The sequence below is a fragment of the Hydra vulgaris genome, chromosome 05 (genome assembly GCF_038396675.1).
Source record: "Hydra vulgaris chromosome 05, alternate assembly HydraT2T_AEP".
Taxonomy (NCBI): domain Eukaryota; kingdom Metazoa; phylum Cnidaria; class Hydrozoa; order Anthoathecata; family Hydridae; genus Hydra; species Hydra vulgaris.
Window position 1 is genome coordinate 45,141,051 of NC_088924.1, and position 23,061 is coordinate 45,164,111.

General features: G+C 28.0%; 1 protein-coding gene across 1 annotated transcript; it reads right to left on the bottom strand.

Moving 5' to 3' along the window:
* Positions 1-16,696: 16,696 nt before the first annotated feature.
* LOC136080427 (zinc finger MYM-type protein 1-like) lies at positions 16,697-17,491 on the bottom strand. The gene has a single exon (XM_065797049.1). The coding sequence runs from the start codon at positions 17,489-17,491 to the stop codon at positions 16,697-16,699; it is 795 nt and encodes a 264-aa protein (XP_065653121.1).
* Positions 17,492-23,061: the final 5,570 nt, after the last annotated feature.

The following is a 23,061-nucleotide window of genomic DNA, read 5'->3' on the forward strand; positions in this document are numbered from 1 at the left end:
AAATATCTATATATATTCACACATCCATGTTAATATATATCTATACATATATATATATATATACATATATATATATATATATATATATATATATATATATATATATATATATATATATATATATTTATATATATATATATATATATATATACATACATATATATATACATATATACATATATATATATATATATATATATATATATATATATATATATATATATATATATATATATATATATATATGCATATACATACCAATACACATACCAACACACACATATATATATAAATACATATATACATTTAAACATATACATACATACCTATATACACACATACATATATACATACATATATAAAAAACCCACAGGGTAAAGTAGAAAGATAATAAAAATCATGGTGTTGTATAATCCAATTGAAACTAAGTAGGGGACTAATGTTGGTGAAACTCTATCCTCAGGGCCACAATGTATTTACCAATGAATTCAAAGAGCCTGATAAAAAATGGCTAGCATTGCTCTTTAGGGATGCATCCTTGCTATCTTTATCATTGCCTGTAGCCTACATCATATCAGTCATTAATGCAATAAAACGGACCTCACTATAGAAAAGCCTGTTACCCAAACCCTTCCCAAATTTAGGCAACACCAATAATTTTTAGAAAAAATTGGGGATGTAGAGACAAACATGCACAAAAAGTATATTCAATTAATCTAACAATAATAAACATTAATATATAGTTTAAAAAATTTTTTAGTGTAAATACACATTAAGATTTAAAAAGTGAGAAGATAGATAAGTATCTTACCATATTCAATAAGTTAATAAAAAAATTTTTTTAAGAAGTAGGCAGCTTATAATCGTAGCTGACAGACATGAATCTGAAAACAAACTCCTGTCAACAATAATAGTAAGATCTTAATTGAAGACATAGCAGTGCTAACAATAACAAAGTGACTTGGCGACATTAAACAAATAAAAAATACTTGCCATTCTATTGGCTAAAAACATACCCCAGGGAAATTTATAGTTCAACAGTTAATAATAGAACTCTAATTTTACAAAAATAATCAAAAAATTCAATAGTGGTATAGGATTAAGGTAGTAATTATATGGGGTATAAGATAAAACCTATGTAACGATAATAAGGTAATAACGGTATAGGGTAAAGCTCATAAAAAATAACAACATAATAGTGGTTTTGAGTTGTGCCTAAAAAATGGTCTACACATGTGTATGAGGTATGTCTAACCTAATATGTAGTAAAATGTAAATAAATACATAATATATAAAAACAGTAAAATAGATATGGATTATTAAAACTTTAGTGAGAATTGAAGTGAGTTCTGAAGAACACTTTTGTAGGACTATGATGAAAATGTTATCTGAATCACAAGTCATAGAAGAGTTTAATCAAGAAATGACTAAGTAAAATTGCATTGCAAACCGGAGTGTTTTGGATAGGTAATGCTGTTTTGTTTAAGGAAAAGTACAGCCATTAGATTCACAAGTCAAATTAAAGGTAAAGTTTTTCTAAATAACTCTGCCACATCTTAAGGAGAAGTAATAGGATCAGACCCATGAATTATAGATGGTGTGTTAGACTTATTTTAGTTAATGACACTTCAATTAATGTTGATAATTTTCTGAAAGTCTCTAGAATCTAACATCTAAAATATATATGATGCAAGATTTAGTAAACTGAAAATAACAGAGCTTAAGATCAGACAGGATCTTTTTACATTTACTATTTGCAATAATAAAAAGACATGTTTTTAAGATAGAGGTTCTTGTAAAAAGATTTTTAAAAATGATTACGATTTAATATAGCAACTGCACAAGAAGGTAAAAAATGAGGAGTAGAATGAGATTTGATTTAAAACTGGCAAGAATGAATAAAGGCTTCCATACCAAAAATGGATTCAGGAGGTTGGGTAACACAAATTAGGTTGGTAAAGGCTTGATGACACTTTAGATAGCATGTACTACAAAGAAGAAAACTAATCTGACTCAAAAATTAAAGAACCACCGAGATAGACAAGAACCAGTAAGTTTTTATCAGAAGAGGCTCACTGGCCTTTGGAAAAAGTTTGTTAGGTCTATACCTGATAGGTAACATTTAAAGTTTGTTGTTTTCTTTGCTCAAAGCCGGTTAAGCAACATAAAGAGTTGGTTTTTGTCATGAACTGAAAAACCTTGTTCAAGCAGACTAGGTTTTTGCAATACCTCATAACTCAACTTCCAGAAAAAATATATCAATCGACTATTTTATTTTTCCTGATAATAGATCATTATCACTAATGAATCTCACAAACAAAGAAGCTGAAAGTTGAAACCCTATGCAAAACTTTTAATTGACCACTTAGGTTAAAGATATTTATATCTATATATTATATATATATATATATATATATATATATATATATATATATATATATATATATATATATATATATATGAATATATTTTAAAATTGTTAATTCAGAAATTCTCCCCATTGTTTGCAGGCTTAGTGGCTCTTATTCACTTATGAGTTTTCTAGGAAGCATTTATATGAAAATAATGGGTCTTGAGGAGCTCTTTGCTGAAGAGTCATTAATTTCATTAATCATTACTAATGACATTTCATTACAAGTGGAAGTAATCAAAGGAGAAAGTAAAGAGGAGTTTGAAAATTTGCAGCAAGTTTATGAACACACTTACCATGGAAAACTTGATGAGAAGATGCTTAATGAACAAGTGACAGTATAGAAAAAAATTGGAAATTTATTTGTTAAATAATCAGTCACCCTTTCATTTGAGCTCTTAGTGTAATGTAATAAGTTGTTCAGCATAAAAAATTCTTAAAAGCGGTATATGGTGAGTTTATGTTTGAAGATAAAAATTTTTGACTATTTTTTGAATGTGTTATTTTGAAATAGGTTCTTTAGATTATTAAATCATTTCTTTCTAACCGTAGAATTATAGTCATCCTCGTAGGCCAACACTCTTTTTTATTTCCAGTAACTGCTGGTAATTCAATGTTCCAGTAACTCAAGGTTTTATCGTTGATTCTGTGTTGTTTCTTATCTATGTTAATGATCTTCCTGACAATTTTACTTCTAAAGTGGCTCTATTTACTGATGACTCAATTATATACTAATTCTGTACAAATCTTGAATCTGATCTCTTTTCTGTAACAGTTTGGGGCTTGCACTGGCTTGCAAATTTTTATTCAAACAAGTTATTCACTAAAATTAAATGACAACCCTTGGCAATTATGGTTGCTGCTTGAATGAGCTATCATCTTTAGTTCCATTTACCAAAGTTCCTTCTCGCTTGACTTTTCATTCAGCAAAATTGCATCTTTTTATTGTATCTCCCATTTTAATGTTTTCCTGACTCATACAACTTCCAACTGTTTAAGTCTTCTGTCAGCCTTGCTTTTTTAACATTATTCTTTGTTTTCTAGTGACTCCCAACTCAATAGTGGTTGCTTGCAGCCTTTTTGGGAGTGAATTAGATTTAAAATTAAATAGATAAAATAGCATGTTAATACTAGAGTATAAAGTATTAGTATTTAAAAAAAAAAAAAAAAGATCAAAATCAAAATTTCTGCTCACAAACTTTGCATATATATTTTACTGTTTTAAAAAAAGTTCTGATTTAACTTTTGTAAAACCACATTAAATTTAATTTTTATTATAAGACTATATTTACACTCTTATTAAGCTTTTAATTTGACGTGAAATATTTTTAGACTTTAATATTTGATCTTAATGTTCTTGTGCTATGTTCTTGTAAAATGTTAATATTATGGTTGCTTAAGGAGTTGTTAAGGTAATTTGCCTTTTTTTTGTGCCATTTTTTTCAAGTTTTGTCTATGAAAGTAATTAGTTCTCTGTGAATAAAATATTATCAAATATGAAAATTTTGAAAGTTGCAATGAAACAAGTTCAAGAAAAAGAAAATTTTTGTAATTAAAACTTTAATGATTGAGTTATATACTTTCAAAATTGCTTTTATATTATGTTAAACTGTAGTTGTTATATTTTGTTAAACTTAGGTGAACACCTAAATTTTTGTTTTTGTTATTGGTAGCTAGAAGATAAAAAGGAGATGCATACACAGGTCTTGTTACAAATGGTGGGCTAAAGCCTGCACTGCCTTGTTATGTATTCAATTGGTAAAATTTAACAAAAAATATACTGAAATGGAAATAAAAAACGTTTGTAAAATGTTACTTTTTTTTTTAGAAAACTTAAGGATATTTTTTAGTAAAAAAGTATCAGAAAAAAAACATTTTTGATGATTTGAAAACATTGTTTTTTTGATATTTATTTTTGTTGTTGTTTACAAAAAAAAAAAAAAATATATATATATATTTGTCTGTTTGACTTTCCTTTAAAAAAAAGACAAAATGGATCAAAGAGAAGCTCAAAACAAGACATGAGACTAAATAAAATTTTTTAAAGCAAACTATCAAAACTTAAAAATTAAAACCTAACCAATCAAAATCATTTTAATGTCAGAAACAATTCTACGGAAAGGTAGGCATTTCAGAACAGGTACTTTCTACAGGTAGGTACTTCAGAATTTCCTTTGGCAAATAAGACTAGAGTACAAAATAGTTGCTAAACTATCGTATTTTTTATGAATAACTTTTATGAATTGCAATATGCCAGTACCTAACAAATCTATAAAATGAACAATCAAGCAGAATTAAACTCATTTGTATTGTCACAGTGTTCAAACTACATATGTCTTTTTCTTTCACTTTCCAATATTTGTCACAGTGTAATATAAAAAGTTGCTCAGCTTAAAAAATTCTTAAAAGCAATGTGTAGTAAATTTATGCTTGAAGATAAAAGTTTTTGACTATTTTTTGCATGTGTCATTTTGAAATGGATTTTTCAGATTATTAAATTATTTTTTTCTAACCGCAGAATTAAAGTCATCCTCGAAATTGCCACAGGTTTCACTGCACTTCATCTTGCGAGTTATATCATTCTTAAAAGACATTTTAAATTGCATAAAATAAAAAAGGTCTTTTTATTTTATGCATTTTTGAGCACCTTTGTTGGGATAATATGTATTTTATTCTAAAAGAAGTTTGAGCAGTGGAAACAGTGATATATAGATAATGTGACAGACACTAGTCATAAAATTGTTGAATAGTTGCAGTATGCGCTGTTTCTATAGAGCATAGAACTATTTGGCCAGCTGCAGCTGATTACAGTCTAATACTATTTCAATAAATTTGTCTTATCCATAAAGTTCTTGGATAATGGATAGGTTGCTTCTGCACATGCTGCTATAACTGAATAGTTCTAAAGTACTTTTCAAGCTTGGAAGTAATCTCTGATTTTAGAGATTACTTCCAAGTAATCTAAAAAATCTGAGATTACTTCCAACTTTTCAAGCTTGGAAGTAATCTCTGACATTTTTAGAGCTTTAGATTGATAATTGAACTTTGTTTTGAGTGACAGTAGTTTGGGTAACATTAAGTGTCTGACTGAATCTGATATTATAATCTAATATAAATATATAATAAAAAGAGACTATTAAAAGTAGCTCATTTGAGGCTAGTAACCCACACCAACATGCATTTATTTCATTCCAAAAGTTCAAATTTTATTTCAAAAAAATTTATCTGCGTTTATGCCCTGAATTGTATCTTTTGTTGTGTTTTTGTCACCACAACGAAAGATACAGTTCAAACATCCACTTCTAATAGATAAAATGCCTCTGCTAAGTGTTATTGAATGATAGTTTGAACACCATTGATGTTCAAGTGATCAATGTGCCACCAATGTGCCAGCCACTCCTGTGTTGACATAAAGTTGTGCCAACATGTCAGCCTAGCTAGTATGGTACTTCTTTAGACTAACACTTCTTTAGACTTTATGAGTCACTTACTGCTTTGAGTCACATTGCTTTATGAGTACTTCCCTCTTGTTATGGAGAAGAGATGTTGAATTCAAAAATAAGTTTTGACCGTTAGATGTTTAACCACTTCTTCATTTATTGACAATGAACTTATATTATTAGGTGTTAAAATGTTCAGCATAATGATGTAGTAATTTTAAAACAAAGAATCTTACCTTTTGATAAATTTAGTTTCAATACCAAATTTTAGAATCACTCGAGGCTCTTCATCATATTTCTTATTTCATCATTAATTCTTCATCACTTTCATATTCTCAGTCAATGCAAACTTCTTAAAAAGGTTAAACTAAAGCAACGATTAAAGAAAGGAAAATTATAAATGGTAAAAAAAAAAAAATTTTAAAATTCATCTGTCAAACCCAACAGAATCCAGTACCCTTAAATCGTTAACTATTCAAAAATTACTTAACAAACAACTTAACTAAACAACTTAACTAAACAAATTTTTTTAATGCTTTTGGACATGATAGCTAATGTGTTGTTTATGATAACAATAATTGTTACTTATTGTTATCAGATAAAAATGAGTAAAGAAATGTTAAATCTAAATAAAAAAGTTTTTTTTTCAAAATCCTTCATTATTACAGGTTGACATTTTGAAATTAATCAGTGTTTCTCAATCTTCAGTGGTGCAAACTTTGCAGCAATGTAAATAAAATGACATCGAATTTGTATCTATAGAAACAAATTTTTCAAAAATTTATGAGAAGCAAGTTATTGATCACTATAAAAGGAATATTATTGAAAACCAAGATATTAGCTTCAGATAAAAAAGATTTTAAGAAAATATGGGTAGCAGTTAAAAAAAGTAACTTAATGCAAGACCCAGCAGATGTCAGGTACTTTCTAAAATAATTGCTTTCCATCTAAGCACCCATAAAAAATGTAAAAAACTATTGATATAAATAGATAATTACCTACATTGCATCAAATATATAATGATATAAATTGACAATTACCTACATTGCATCAAAAAATTACAAAAATCTATCAAGTAGTTTTCAAATAATTATAAATTAAATGGTCATTGCATATGGAAACAATGCTTATTGTATATATTTACTTTTTAAAAAACATAAAATAAAGTTTTTTATTTTACTTATAGGTTTAAAAGACATCTTTTTTTAAACAAGTAAGAAATATAAATTAATGTCTTTTTTAAAGTCAAGCAACCTTAATAATATACTTTATAATACCTTAGTAATAATAGTTTTATATTATAAATAAAATTTTTGGTTGTAATGTTATATTATAAATAAAAGCATTTTTTTGTGATTATTGTTTTTATTATTAAATTATGAGACAGATTCATGTGACATGACACAGAACTGTTCCAACATTTAATATACTCAATAAAATGTTTGAAAGTTTTATTTGCATTTTATTTAATCTTTTGTTTTTTTAATGTATTTTTGTGTATGTATTTTTTGACCATTGCATATATGCATTTCATAGTGCTCACCTGATATGTATAAATTAAAAGAATCTTTCTAATTAATAAATGTTATGTAAAAAAAATTTTTATTTATAAAATATTGTTATTAAATTTATGTACAATTTTACTTAAGGAAGAAAATAATTAAGGTGAAATTTAATTAAGATAAAAAAGAATTAAGATATTTGTTTTAAATAAGATTTATGTTTAAATATGTTTAAAAAAAGATATATTCTATTTATATATGTTTAAAATGACAACATGTTCTATAAGTTTTATTTAATTTAAAACATCAATAAACACAATTTTTCTTAATGCTATACTTTCATTATTTTTAAAAATTTTTTGCTAGGTTTTTAAAAAAGTTTTGTTTAAAAATATTATTAAATCATAATTTTTGAAATGTTTAAAGTTTTTAAAAAATCTTTTATCTAGTTTCTTTGTTTGGCTTTAAAGATCATAGTGCACCACCTTTTAAACTGATCGAGCAATGTTGTATTGATATGGATCATTGGTTGACTAAAGATTTTGAAAATGTTGCAATAGTTCACGACAAAGCTGGAAAGGTAAAACATTGGTGCTTTACTTTTATTTATTTAAAAGTAGATATAATAATTAAAGATGTACCAGGTACTTGACTTTCTGATCCTGGTTTTCCCGTCCTGGTCTTGACTTTCTAGTCCTGGTTTTCCAGTGGTTTTTTCTGGTTCCAAGTCACGCAAAAACTGCCAAAATAATCTAAGCTAGGTACCTGACATGTTTATTTTCTGGGTACCTTAGGAAAATGCCCCTATAGAGAGATGATGACTACCCGTCTCTCACTGGTACTCGGCAGGTACCTGGTATTTTTTCCCAGTTACCTGGAATATAAAAGTGCCAGGTATCTGACTTGATTTGTACTCTGAATTTATAGATGTACCAGGTGCCCTGTTTGGATCTGGAAAAACTGCAAAAAAACTGGGGCCAAGCTAGATACCTGTCATATTACTAATAACAAAGTTTTTAAATTTTTAGGGGCGCACAGGCACAATGATATGTGCATATTTATTGTATAAAGGTTTCTATGATAATGCTAAAGATGCAATGGGTTACTATGCAGTAACTCGAACTGAAAACAAAAAAGTTTGTTTTTTCATTATTATTTTTTTTTGATAAAGGCATTAATTTGTGATTTTATATATTGTAATTGTAGTGTATATTTTACTCAGGACTCTCTACTACTGTAGTTTAGTAAATTGTTGTACAAAGTACTAAACCTATATTTTTTTATTTATTTTTTTATTTAAGATGAAGAAACATGTGTTAGATAAGCTTTGGCTTTATAATAAATAGATCTTTTATTTATTTATTATTAATTTATTGGGTTGCTCATTTTTAACAAATGGATGACTGCAAGTCGTTTAAGGCAATACATCATCAGGACGGGCATCAGTGCTAGTGGTCTTATCCAAGTATCTGTGTTAGGACCAACTCTATTTACCATCTTCAAAAGCCCTCCAGACTGCATTAACACTTGTTGCAAAATGTTTTCAGATAACACTAAACTAAAAGCACCAATCCGGCTAGGAAACAAAGAGCTTGACACTGAAAGCCTTCAAGGTGGTCTTGACAAAATAACTGATTGGTGCATCACATGGTAAATGCAGTAGAAAATGATCTAAGAGTCGGGATCTTAATAAGTCGGGAACTTAGTAATATAGTAAATAAAGCTGCGTCAACTGCATAAAATTCTGGGTCTATTGAAAATGCTTATATATTGTGAGAGCCAACACTATGGAAAAAATTCTATACAACATATGTTAGACCACATTTGAAATATGCAATTTGCACTTGGTCACTATTGACAAAAAAACACTTGAAAAAGTTCAGCGACAAGCCAACAAGATTTGGCACGCAATGAGACATCAGCTACTAAGAAAATCTAATCAAACTCAAAATAACTAGTCTAAATTTGCGCCAACAAAGAGGCGCCTTCATTTAAGAACTCAAAATCATAAAAGAAGTTGACAAAGTGAAATGATTTGCACCAACAATCACAAAAGGGCCAAGCGCTGGTTGTAGAGGACAACTTAGCAAAGAATTAATCCCAAAATAAACACAACTTCCAAGTCCAAAAGTGGACTTTAAAGCTGTTTTTCACTAACTGAAATGTGAACTTTTAAAATCGCTATTCAATAGTACACAGTCTTAAACACAGTCAATGTGTTTAAGAATGGGCTGCACAACCTCTAGCATAGTTGCAACCATGGCTTATCCACGAGTGGGCCACTTCATGTGAGCCAATTGTATATACAGTATATATATATACACAATTATGTATATATATTTATATATATATATATATATATATATATATATATATATATATATATATATATATATATATATATGTATATATATATATATATATAATTTTTATAGTAGTTATATGTTTCATATATATTTATTTAATATTCAATTCTTGTGGTAGTTTTTTTAATCTATTTTTATAGCACAACATTTATAAAAAATACAAAAACATATACTTTTTTATAAATGTATATATTTATAATGTATATATAGCTTACTTATATTTTTACTTGTATGATTTATACTTTATATACTTTACTTATATACTCTAACTTTTTATAAGTTTTTTTTTTTTCATAAGTTTACTCATATACTTTATGTATATATAGTTTATTTATAATGTATATATAGTTTATATATACAGTTTTCACATTTAGAATAAATTAAAAGATTTTTTTCCAGTTAAAGTTTTTTCAACTATTTATTGAAAAAAATAATGATAATAAAAAATAAAATTATGTAAAAATTATTTAACAATTTTATGATGGTTTTTAAAACTAATGCATTTTAAAGTGAAAAAACTGTCATCAAAAGAACATGACTATTTTTTTACATACATACATACATACATACATATATATATATATATATATATATATATATATATATATATATATATATATATATATATATATATATATATATATATATATATATATATATATATATATATATATATATATATTAAGGGTGTTCAAAAAATAACTTTTTTTGAAATTGTTTGCTGACACCCCCTAAATGTGATCTATGTAATAAATTAATACTAAATTTGAAAAATTTTTGAATAAAAAAAATTTTAGGGGTTGCTCAAGAGCCTAAAACATCAGACGGGTCCCTAATATTTTAAAAATAAAAGTTCTTCAAAAGCATATCATGTTGGGTCTCAAAAGAAGTGAAATTTTATAAAAAATTCAAAAATAGTAAAAAAAGTTTATGGAAACACAAATCCAAAAAGTTTGTTTAAAAAAACTATGAAAGTATGTACTTTTTAATTTTTAGTTTGAAAATGGTAGTTTTTAAGCCATAAAATTTAAAATAATAATCATTATGTAAAATGATTATTATTTTTAGAATTTTTATAAAATTTCACTTCCTTTGAGACCCAACTTGATATGCTTTTGAAGAACTTTTTTTTTCAAAATATTAAGGACCCGTCTGAAGTTTAAGGGTCTTGAGCAACCCCTAAATTTTTTTTTAATTTAAAAATTTTTTTAATTTAGAGTTAATTAATTACATAGAACACATTTAGGGGGTGTCAGCAGACAATTAAAAAAAAAGTTGTTTTTGGAATACCCCTAATATATATATATATATATATATATATATATATATATATATATATATATATATATATATATATATATATATATATATATATATATATATATATATATATATATATTAGGCTGGAGTGAAATTTTTTTTATTGGAAAACTGTGTTTTGGTGCAACTAAATGTGACAAACAAGCCCATAACAAAAAAAAAAAGTTTGTGCCCCAACTTTTCAACCGAACATTTTACAAGAAATTGTATTAAAACTCAATAAATATAGCTACATAAATAAAATGTAAGCAAAAAAATACAGTAACTTTGTTTTTTAATTAATTAATTACAAAATGTTTCTTCATATTAAATAAAGGAATCATTGTTCTTGACTTAATACTTACCTGTATAAACCCATCTCTTGCTTCTGATCCATATATAATAAAGTACCAAAAACTATAAAACACAAAAAACCATCATCATCACCAAGTTCTCTAAACCTATCATTCACTAATATTCGTGGTCTTCGAAGTAATTTTTCTTCTGTTGAGTCTTATCTCTTGCAAAGTTCACCAGACCTACTTGCTCTTTGTGAGACTAATTTGAGTTCGGCTGTCTCATCTTGTGATCTTAGTGTTAATGGTTTTCTTCATTTAATTCGTAAAGACTCCAATAGTCACATGCATGGCCTCGGCATTTACATTCGTAAGAATTCACCCATTTGTTGTGAAACTAGGTTTGAATCAACAGACTATTCTTTCATGTGCTTTTGTTAAGCACCACTTCACTCTATTGCCTTTCTCTTTGTTCTATATCGCTCTCCTTCATTTCAAGACTGCAGTCTTTTTGATGTTATTTCTGATCATATTGACCAAGCTCTCTCTCTTCATCCATCAGCTAATATAGTTGTTGTTGGTGACTTTAATGCTCACCCCTCTGAATGGCTTGGCTCTAGTGTCAGTGATTCTGCAGGCATAAAAGCCCACAACTTTTGCCTTTCTCAATCCCAAACTCAAATAGTCAAATTTCCAACTCGCTTTCCTGACAACCTGAATCATTTACCTTCTCTACTTGACTTATGTCTTGTTTCTGATCCTAGTCAGTGCTCAGTTTCTCCACATTCATCCTTAGGTGCTTCTGATCACAGTTTGATCTCTCTAAAACTAATATCTTATTCTTCTTCATCACCTGAATCCCCCTATTATCGAACCTCTTACAACTACAGTAAAGCTGACTGGGATTCTTTCTGTGATTTTCTTCGTGATGGCCCTTGGGTAGAAATCTTTTGTCTTCCTGTCGACAAATGTGCCCCCTACATAACTTCGTGGATTCAGGCTGGCATGAAATCTTTTATTCCCTCTCGACGATTCCAGGTCAAGCATCACTTTCCTCCATGGTTTTCCTTGCACTGTGCTGTTGCCATTGCCAATCGAAACCGTTACTTCCATATTTATCAGCAAAACAATTATCCAGAAAACAGACATCTGTTTATTACTGTTAGAAACAATTGTAAAAAGGTTTTGTCTAACGCCAAAGCCTGCTGTTCTCAGGTCATGAAATCTCGTATCTCATCTCAAAATTTAGGCTCGCGTGACTTCTAGAGAATCGTTAATAATATCAATAATAAGGACAAATCTTTTATTCCACCTCTGTTGTATGGTTCAGACTTTGTCACCTCACCTAAAGACAAAGCTGAATTGTTTGCTAAAAACTTTTCATCAATATCATCTCTTGATTCCACTAGATGCGTTCTACCTGATATTGCCAACAAACTGGTTGATCTATTGCTTGACATTCGTATCACTCCAGCTTCTGTATCTAATGTGATTTCCTGCCTAGACTCTTCTACAGCTTGTGGCCCCGACTTCATACCTGTTATTGTCTTGCAGAAGTGTCCTCCGGAGCTGTTGTCTAAACTCTCAAAACTATTTAACAAGTGCTTATTAGAGCCTTGTTTTCCTGCCTGCTGGAAAGCGGCATCTGTTATCCCTATCTTCAAAAATTCTGGAGAGCAATCTGATTCGTCTAACTACCGCCCCATGAGTCTTCTTTCTATTATAAGCAATGTTTTTGAATCTTTAATTAACAAACACTTAATTTCTTATACTGAATCTAACAACTTATTTTCCGACCATCAAAATGGATTTCGATCTTCTCGTACTACAGCTGATTTGCTAACAGTAATAACCGATAGGTTTTATTGTGCATTAGATAAAGGTGGAGAGGTTAAGGCCATCGCTCTTGACATTTCAAAAGCTTTTGTTTGGTATGCTGGTCTTCTCCATAAGCTTTCTTCTTATGGTGTATCCGTCAACATATTTAAGATCATTGAATCCTTCCTTTCCAATCGTAGCATAAAAGTTGTCCTTGATGGACAGCACTCTTCTTCTTATTCTGTAACTTCAGGGGTTCCTCAAGGTTCTATCCTTGGCTCAATACTCTTTTTAATTTACATTAACGATCTTCCAGATATTCTCACATCTAAGGTGGCATTGTTTGCTGATGATACTACCATTTATTTTTGTCGTGGTGAGAAACCAACACCCTCTGGTTGCTTGGAGGGGGCATTTGAGCTTGAAAAGGATCTCACTTCTGCTACAACATGGGGCTCACAGTGGCTGGTGAACTTCAATACAGATAAAGCTCAATTTTTTTCTGCCAATCATTATCGCAATAATTTAGATCTTTCTATTTTTATGAACGGGGATGTAGTCGATGAGTCACCTACTCTTCATCTTCTAGGATTAACTCTTGCTTCCAATCTTTCTTGGAAACCATATATCAAATCGGTTGCAAAATTAGCATCTGCTAAGGTTACATCTCTTTATCGAGCTCGTCACTTTCTTACTTCGGATTCTATTCTCTATCTCTATTAATCTCAAATCCGGCCTCGTATGGAATACTGTTGCCATATCTGGGTCGGTTCTTCTAATGATGCCCTTTCTCTTTTAGACAAGGTGCAAAAACGCATTGTAAACATAGTTGGACCTGCTCTTGCAGCCAACCTCCAACCATTGCCACATCGTCGTAGTGTTGCTTCTCTTTCTCTTTTCTACAAATACTATAATGGGCACTGCTCTAAAGAGCTAGCGTCTCTTGTGCCATCTACTAAAATTCATTCTCGTGTTACTCGTCATTCAATTAAGTGTCATCCTTTTTCTGTGACTGTTCCTAGTTGCTCCAAAAACGCTTATTCGTCTAGTTTTTTTCCTTGAACATCAGCTCTTTGGAATTCGCTTCCTTCATCTTGCTTTCCTGATTTATATAATTTGCAATCCTTTAAGTGGTCCGTCAATTGTTATCTTGCTCTACAATCTTCATCTTTTCTCTTTCAGTAACTTCCAACTTTAATTAGTGGCTGCTTGCAGCCTTGTTAGAAACGAAGATGTTTTAAAAAAAAATTTATATATTGATTTAGCAGCATCATTTACAAGTTTAACACAGCGTTCAACACTTTGTGTATGGTTTGCGTAAGCATTAATTACAAAAGGTACATCAACAATTGATTTAATCTGTTTGATTTTTAGGGTTAAGGTAAGTAGTGGTTCTGTGATTTAAACAACATCCATTGCTTATATTAGTATCACAACCATTAACTTGTATATTGGAAGATTTATCTATTTTGTTAATTTCCGACAATATACAGTCTGCAATGTCTTTTACTAGCTTTTACTAGATTTTAGTGAAACATGCAATAGATATTTAATTCCAGGTTCTGCAACTAAAACATAAAGCTCTTCTTTTTTAGCATCCATATAACATTTATTTGCTTCTCTCTCACTGGTTAATGTGTCATCATTTCTACCATCAAAAGATAGAGAAGTATTATCATTCTCTTGAAACCGTTTTTTTGACTTTATCTTCTCTTTTCTTAATTTAATTAGTAATAATACCAAAATCCACCAACGCAGCTGTGGCAAGAGAGGCCGCAGCACAATTTGAAACACCATATCTGTCAGCCTCTCTTGCTAGATTTGCTAAAGGTATCTTCATTTGTTTACAAGTTCCTAAACTTGAACTGTCTGAATCTGATTCGACTGCCTCACTCAATGTTTTCACACTTGCATCATCTCTGATTTTGTTGTCGCATTGATTGTCATTCCCTGTTTCATGATCACACAGTAATTCAACATATTCGTCTAAACTGTTATCTGCTTCTTAACTGTTACCTGCTTCTGCTATCTTTCTATTATTTAAAGCTAACTTTCTTTTATTCAATTCTCTAACTGGTAATTTTAATGTCTACTCCACCAATATACACTTTACGTATAGTATCTTTGGTCATGTTAGAATTTCAACTCCCTGTATGGAACTTTCTTTTCTCTTACACATTTACAATCTGCGGTTATATCTCTAGAAAAATCTTGAACATGGAGTTGACACATACAAGAACAAATGTCAAATAACAATGGAAAAATTGCAGTAAACTTTTGTAATTGTACTGTACTTGATTTTGATCGGCTTAAACTAGCCTCTTTATTTATTATGACAGTAAGTAAATATTTAACTGTTTTAGAATGAAGGGTAGGAATGGATGTCATGTTCCATAATTCCAATATATCATTTGCAATTTTATTAATAATAGCTACATTCTGTGCATTTGGCTTTTTTTTAGCAGAACAAAATATCTGACAATTTGAGTGATAGTAGGCAGCTCATTCTTTGGTAAAAAAAGCAGAAACACCAAATATATAGTGGCTGTTATCTCTTCGAGTTTTAATGCCTGATGTTGAATGTTGATTTGAAACATTAGTTTTTGTTGGAGTTAAATTCATTTTTATGAACTTATTTACACTATAAAAGAAATAGAATATAATCAAGACATTGCAAAACTATGTTCATCGTTCCCGCTTGAACAATATATGTATTGATAAACAATAAGACTATCATTATTAATGATAACACAATTATTTATTATATTTTTAATAATAATAAAATAAACATATCATATAATTTAAAAACAATCAAATAAAACCAGAATTAACTACATTATAAGAATAAATTGATATGTCAAAAGATTCATGAAAATTAAAACGTTTACTGTTTATGCATATAGTATGTATGCATATATATATATATATATATATATATATATATATATATATATATATATATATATATATATATATATATATATATATATATATATATATCAACTTATTTACTATCTTTTCTAATATGCATTAGTATTTTTTCTAATATGCATTAGTATATTTACTATCTATTCTAATATATATCAACATATTTGCTATTTTTTCAAATATTTATCGACATATATACTATTTATTCTAATATATGTCAACTTATTTACTTTCTATTCCAATATGTATCAACATCAGTGGCGTAACTATAAATTTGGCCCCCCCCCCGGCCAAAAACTAAAAGGGGCCCTCCCACTTTAAATTTTTTCAAAATATATTTACAAATGAATTATCCAATATTTGCTTTTTATATTGAGTTAATAAAACACGATTAAGTATATAAAAATATTTATTTTATAAATTTGAGAAATAATCTAGAATCTTTTCACAAAATAATTATAAAAAAGAACGAACATCCTTAATAGCAAAAACTAACTTTACCTCACTTAAGCCTATGGGAGAATTTTTATTTTCATAATAACTATACTATCTTAAGACAGTAATTCTTAGAATGCTATCAAGAATAGAAAAAAAAATTGAAGAATATTCTAAGAAACTTTGTATTAGTTGAACAACTTTAAATATAAACTTTTCTTGCCTTCTTATTCGCAAATTCCGCAATTACTTTATCTAATTCTAATGTTTGTGCTTTTTCGTTCTCTATTGCCAAAATTGCACAATGTTTGAGACGCTCCTGAGACATGCTATTTCTTAAATATGTTTTGATAATCTTTAATTTGCTGAAAGATCTTTCATCACTTGCAACTGTCACAGGTATAGTCATCAATAGCAATATTGCTGTGTTTACATCTGAAAAATCGCACTCCATAAAACTGTATTTGATGAGCAGTATGTCAGCTAAATCTTTTAATGTAGTTGCTTCTGTGATGTCGTTTTTAATAAAAGTGATTGCATTAATTAATTGGGTTGGAAAATTTTTTGTCAAATCGTCTGGGTAACTATGTTGCAGTAATTTAGCTGATTTAATTAGATCATCTTCAGACAATTTTATTAAATTTTGAGGTTGCAAAAAATTAAAAAGATTTGAAAGTTTTTCCATTCCAGTAAATCTATCACTTATTTGCACGTTAACAATATCTATGGTCCTATAAATAACATTAATTTGAAATCTTTTTTCAGCGCATTCGTTTAAATCACTTCCACTTAAATCATCAAAATATCTCGCATATTTGGATTGCCTCTTAACCTTAAATATTGGTCTTATTTTCCACTTACTGCAAATAGTAACAGCCTCTAATTTAAATAAATCGTAATTTGATCTAAAATCTTTTAACTTGAATTTCAGTGTACCAAATAACGTGGCTGCTTCGTATAGATCTATGTACTTTTTTTTGTAAGTTTTTTGAAGCATAATTTACATTCGTTAATATGTGATACATTATGACGCAAATAAAAACAAATTCAAAGTTTGATATTTTGTCCCTTAATTTTAGAGCTTCAGTTTGTTCTACTCTTTTCGAATATTTTAAAGAAATTTCAGTTAAAGTTTTAACTATATCTAAAAAACGTAACTTTATAGCTAATAAAGAATTAATTCTTGAAGACCATATTGTTGGGTTTATTTTTTTTAATGTTACTTCCGACTCCCCGCTAAAATTTGATAACAAATCCCATCTTTTAATACTGTTGCCAAAAAAGGAGTAAATTTCTTGTGAAATTATAAAAAAATTGTTTACTTCACTACAACCAGAAACAGCGCCATTTATAACCAGGTTTAAATTGTGACTCGCACAATGAACATATTGTGCAGATGGCTGAATATTAATTATTTTTTTCTGAACTCCGTTTTAAATGCCGCTCATCACATTAGCTCCCTCATATCCTTGACTACGGCACTTTTTTAAATCTATTCCTTTATTTTCAAGCAATAATAACAATTGATTGGTTAAACCTACTGCCGAATGATCCTTTATTTCATAAAAACCCAAAAATGTTTCTTAAATCTCTAATTGACAGGGTTGAGTGTCCTGTTTGCGCATTATGTGAACGTATCGAAAAATTAAACTTAATTGTTCTTTTCTAGATACATCTTGAGTTGTGTCAACTATAATAGAAAAAAAGGCAGATTCATTTATTTCGAATAATAATGTTTTTTCTAAATATTGGCTTAAAAATTGAATCACTTCATTTTGGATAGCTGGACTAAGATATTTTATAGTGCCTTAAGGCTTATTGAGTACTTGTTTCATTGTATCGTCGTACTTTGACAGCAAATAAACATGAGACAAAAAATTGCCATTGTAAATTTCATCTGCCAACACTTCACTATGACCTCTAAATGCAAGTGAGTTTTTTGTTAACATTAAAGTGATGTTAAATAACCTTTCAAATCTTTCCATCTTCCAAAATGAAGCTTTATGACGAATTATTGTCTCTGTATCCTCATTAAGTGTCCTTTTTTGTTTCCAATGATCGTATACTTGACATGCTTCAATATGTTTTAGGCTATTAGCATGACTTTTTATTTTTTTACTTAGCCCTTTCCAGTTTCAAACTCCCGTACGCCATTGGTTATTTTTATCATTTGAAAATAACCAACATGGTTCACAATATGCTGAGTCCAGAATTTTGGAATAACAGAGCCAAAATCGCTGTGTTCGACCAAATTTATATGCACAATAATAATAATTTGTGGAAAAATGTCTGAAATTTTGTGAAGGATCTTTTTTAAATGGTCCTTGTGGTTTGCATCTTTCAGAGGAAATAATAAATCTTTTTGCGCTTTCATCAAGAAATTTTCCTTTAAAATATCCCATATCTGTTGTTAATGTATTTAACTCCTGAAATATATTTGGTTCTGGATCTGTTTCTTCAACTTGCATTGCAGTTGTAAGATTGTTAGGATTTGCGAAAATATATGCATTACTTTTATAACGAAATTCATTAAGATCTTTCGAAATTTTCTTGTGTTCTAAGTTAATTGAAACAGATAAAATTTCTTCTTGTTGGGTTGCTTGAGAAGTACTAGTAACGACATTGATATTTTTATCTGCAACTTCTTCACTAGGTTTCTGTTCTACTGATGAAAAAAATAAGGATATTTTTTTATTGTTTTTACGTAATCTATCATCAGCCTCCTTTTTTAATTTCTTTTTTCTGGCTCCACTCATATAAGTTCTTTTTGAGTCCATGCTATTGTAAGAAAAATGTTTTATTAGAACAATTATATGTATTAACCCTATAGATATAAATATATGTGGCTAAATATTTTTGAATAAATAATAAACTTAAATTGTATTTATTCTTTAGTTCGTATGTTGAGTCCGCCCTTTTAATTTTATATCAAATATGTACACATAATTTGTGTTTCTTTGTTAGTTCGTACTATCCTTGTACTATAGCAAAACCTCGTGCGAACTCAACACAAAAACATGGTTCTACCTGTATCGCGTTTATATACATTTTTTATTTAAAAATTCAAGATCTCAGTAATTAATTTATATAGGATATTTTAAATCGCTAGAATAAAATTGCAAGATTTTTTTAACAAGCAGTTAAAAAATATTACCAATATTTTAAATATAACTAATTTATTACCTATTAGCTAAACAATTTGATAACTCAACTTATTGTAATGAAAATTATAATTATATGACTTTTTTACTGCTTTGCATGAATGCATATAAATAGAAAAGCACTTACCTTCTGAATATAATTATATTTAATAATTTATACTTAATTTTCCACTATAAAATCACCTGACTTTATCGACAAATACTAAAGTACTAAATTATATCAGCGGTATTTCTATAATAGACAACGTTACTATTCGCTAACGTTTACTAACATTCAATAGAAATTCTATAATGGATTTGCTATCGATGTTAAATTCTGAAATAGAATTTCAATTGAAATTTAATTCTCCGATAAAACTTTTATTGAAACTAAATCTATTATAAGATTTCTATTGAAATTAAATTCTATAATAGAATTTTTTTTGAAATTAAATTCTATAATAGAATTTTTATTGAAATTAAATTCTATAATAGAATTTCTATTGAAATTAAATTCTATGATAGAGTTCCTATTGTTGAAAAATTATCTGTTTTTCATTTAAGAATACGTGAAAAATCTTTGCGGGGCCCTCTAAGCTCCGGGACCCCACCGCCTTGCGGGGCTGTGCTCCCCCTAGTTACGCCACTGATCAACATATTTACTATCTATTCTAATATATATCAACATATTTACTATTTATTCTAATATTTATCAACTTATATACTATTTATTCTATTTTCCTACTTATTACTATTTATTCTATTTATTAATTTTTTTTATTAAAACAAGTGACACACACAAATATTACACTCATAATACTGAATATTTTAACTTGCACACTTCCTTTTTCAACACTATCAAATATGGCAAGCTCTCTATAAAACATCTATGTTTTTCTCACTGGAACCAAATAATATCATTTATAAGAAAAAAGATTTTAACTAAATACTCTTTTATTACCAACATTCTTCTTCTCAATCGAAACCAAGTTAAGAAGTTTTTATTTGAGTATATATTTAATGTACATTAATTTTATCTTTCATTATTAATGCTTTTTTTTATTACTGTATTTATAAAATGTATTATTACTTTTATTTTATACTGTCTTTTTTAACTCTACTAGTTTTACTATTAACATTAATTTACCTTTATTTTATCTTATAAATATTATTTATAATTGTAGTGATAGTGATTCAATTGTAGTAATAGTTTTATGGTTATTGTCCTAATTTTGCAATTGTTATGTTTATTTTAATGATTTTTGTCATAGTTATAAAATTACTATGATTATTTTTACCATAGTTTTTATTATTAGTTATAACTTTTATTAAAGTTACCATAAAGTTACTATTTGTAATGTTTTTTTATTCACTTTATTATTAATAGTACTATTATTTTTATTATATTATTAATATTATCTTTATTTATTAGTACTTAATGTTTTTTTCTTTCATTTTTTTTTTATAATTTTTTTTTGTCCTCTTTATTTTAAATTCTTTCTATTTTTTATTTATATATATATATATATTTTTTAGGTGTCACTCCATTAACTAGTTTTTTAACTATATGAGCACAGTTCACAATTATAGGTTTTAGATAAAAAATGATGTGACCCCGGAAGTTTCAATGGATTTAGATTACTAATACCATATATTTTAGGGATCTAACTTTAAAAAAATCCTATGAGTAGCCCTTTTTGAGAAAAATTTAGTTTTATAAATTAAAGAAAAATTCATTATATTTTTAAGGATTTTTAATGGTTTAACTTCTTTAATTAGTATTTAAATCAAAAGTATATTTGATAATGCAACAGTTATTACTATTTTTTGTTAAATATGATAAGACTACAACATTTTAGTTAAAAGGCAAAAAATTGCAATCTGTTTCCCATTCTATATCAATATTTGTATATTTGTTATATTTGCATATTGCCTAACTTTTCATATATATATATATATATATATATATATATATATATATATATATATATATTTATATATAAATATATATATATATATATTTATCTCTCTCTCTCTATATATATACATATACATATATATATATATATATATATATATATATATATATATATATATATATATATATATATATATATATATATATATATATATATACATATATATATATATATATATATACACAAACACACACACACACACACACACACAAACACACACAGATATTTGCCTTTTTTATTTCATATTTGCTTTTTTTATTATTTACATTTATTTATCAATATTGTAATGAATTACAATAAAATAGTATTTTTTATAAACATTTATTCCAGTTTTTACTGTCTTCTTATGCACTCTTTCTGAACTTAAATATGTAACAACATATATACTTATGTGCCTCAAATAGATAATCTGCAAAACTAAAAAATAAAATCTGCAAAACTAGTTTAAAGAACCAAAAAGTTATGCCACGACTACTCTCTATAAAGGATAAATATAAGAAAAGTCATGAGAACAATCTGAGACTGGTGTGTGCCTGCTGCCGCCTCAAAGATTTAAAATGTATACCCATCAACCTGAAACTGGAGAAATTGATCAAAGATCATATCAATCCCAACTATTCAAAACATGTGTTGGAGTATCCAACAGGTAAAACTTACATTGAACATTTTTTGTACAAGATGTTCTGTATTGTCATCAATTCAATATTATCATTTGACAGCTTGTTGAACAAATTATTTTTTTAAAAAAAAATATCTCTTACTGCTCACTCACAGCCATGTTCTTTGCTAAAAATAGATGTTTATTTTGAATCCATAACAGCAGTTTTATTCTACTTAGAAACTTGTTCATCATACATGTTGCAAATCATACATGTACAAGCTGGCTTCCAATAATCCTATTCCAATAAATGTTATTGAAAACTGGAAGCAAGGGGATCAAATGCTTTTCAAGTCTGGAAGAGATTGTAGCATACAGTGTACAGTCTGCGCTATGGCAAAATCCATTGATCGTAAGGTGCTGGGGAAAACCAAGTTTGAAATGACACTTTTTGTATTTTCAGGATCTGCCATTTTCAAAAATATATGTATGAATTAATAAATTTTATTACAGGAAGATCATTAGTTCCTGTAATCCTTGGAAAACCAAGTGAATAAACCAGGAAAGTGAAATTTGAGGAGATCCAACTCCTTATGAACAAACTATGACTTATTCAATATATGAATAAGCAGATACTGAAAGGGCTTCAAAAATGCAGTACACAATTTGAATGATTCATGGAGGCTAAACTAGATGAGAGGAGCAAGATCCTATTAGATTTTTATGTTGTCAAGACTATTCAAGCTAAAGAGAAGATAAACAGTATGCTTGCAAATGTAGTTGCAAGAGACCTTGCTTATGTTGAAGGACCTTACAGAGTTTCCCAACTTCGTCATGGACTTAAGAGGTC

What these genes read in the sequence shown, in the direction of transcription:
- LOC136080427 (XM_065797049.1), bottom strand. Translation starts at nt 17,491, where the DNA reads ATGCTTCAAAAAACTTACAAAAAAAAGTACATAGATCTATACGAAGCA.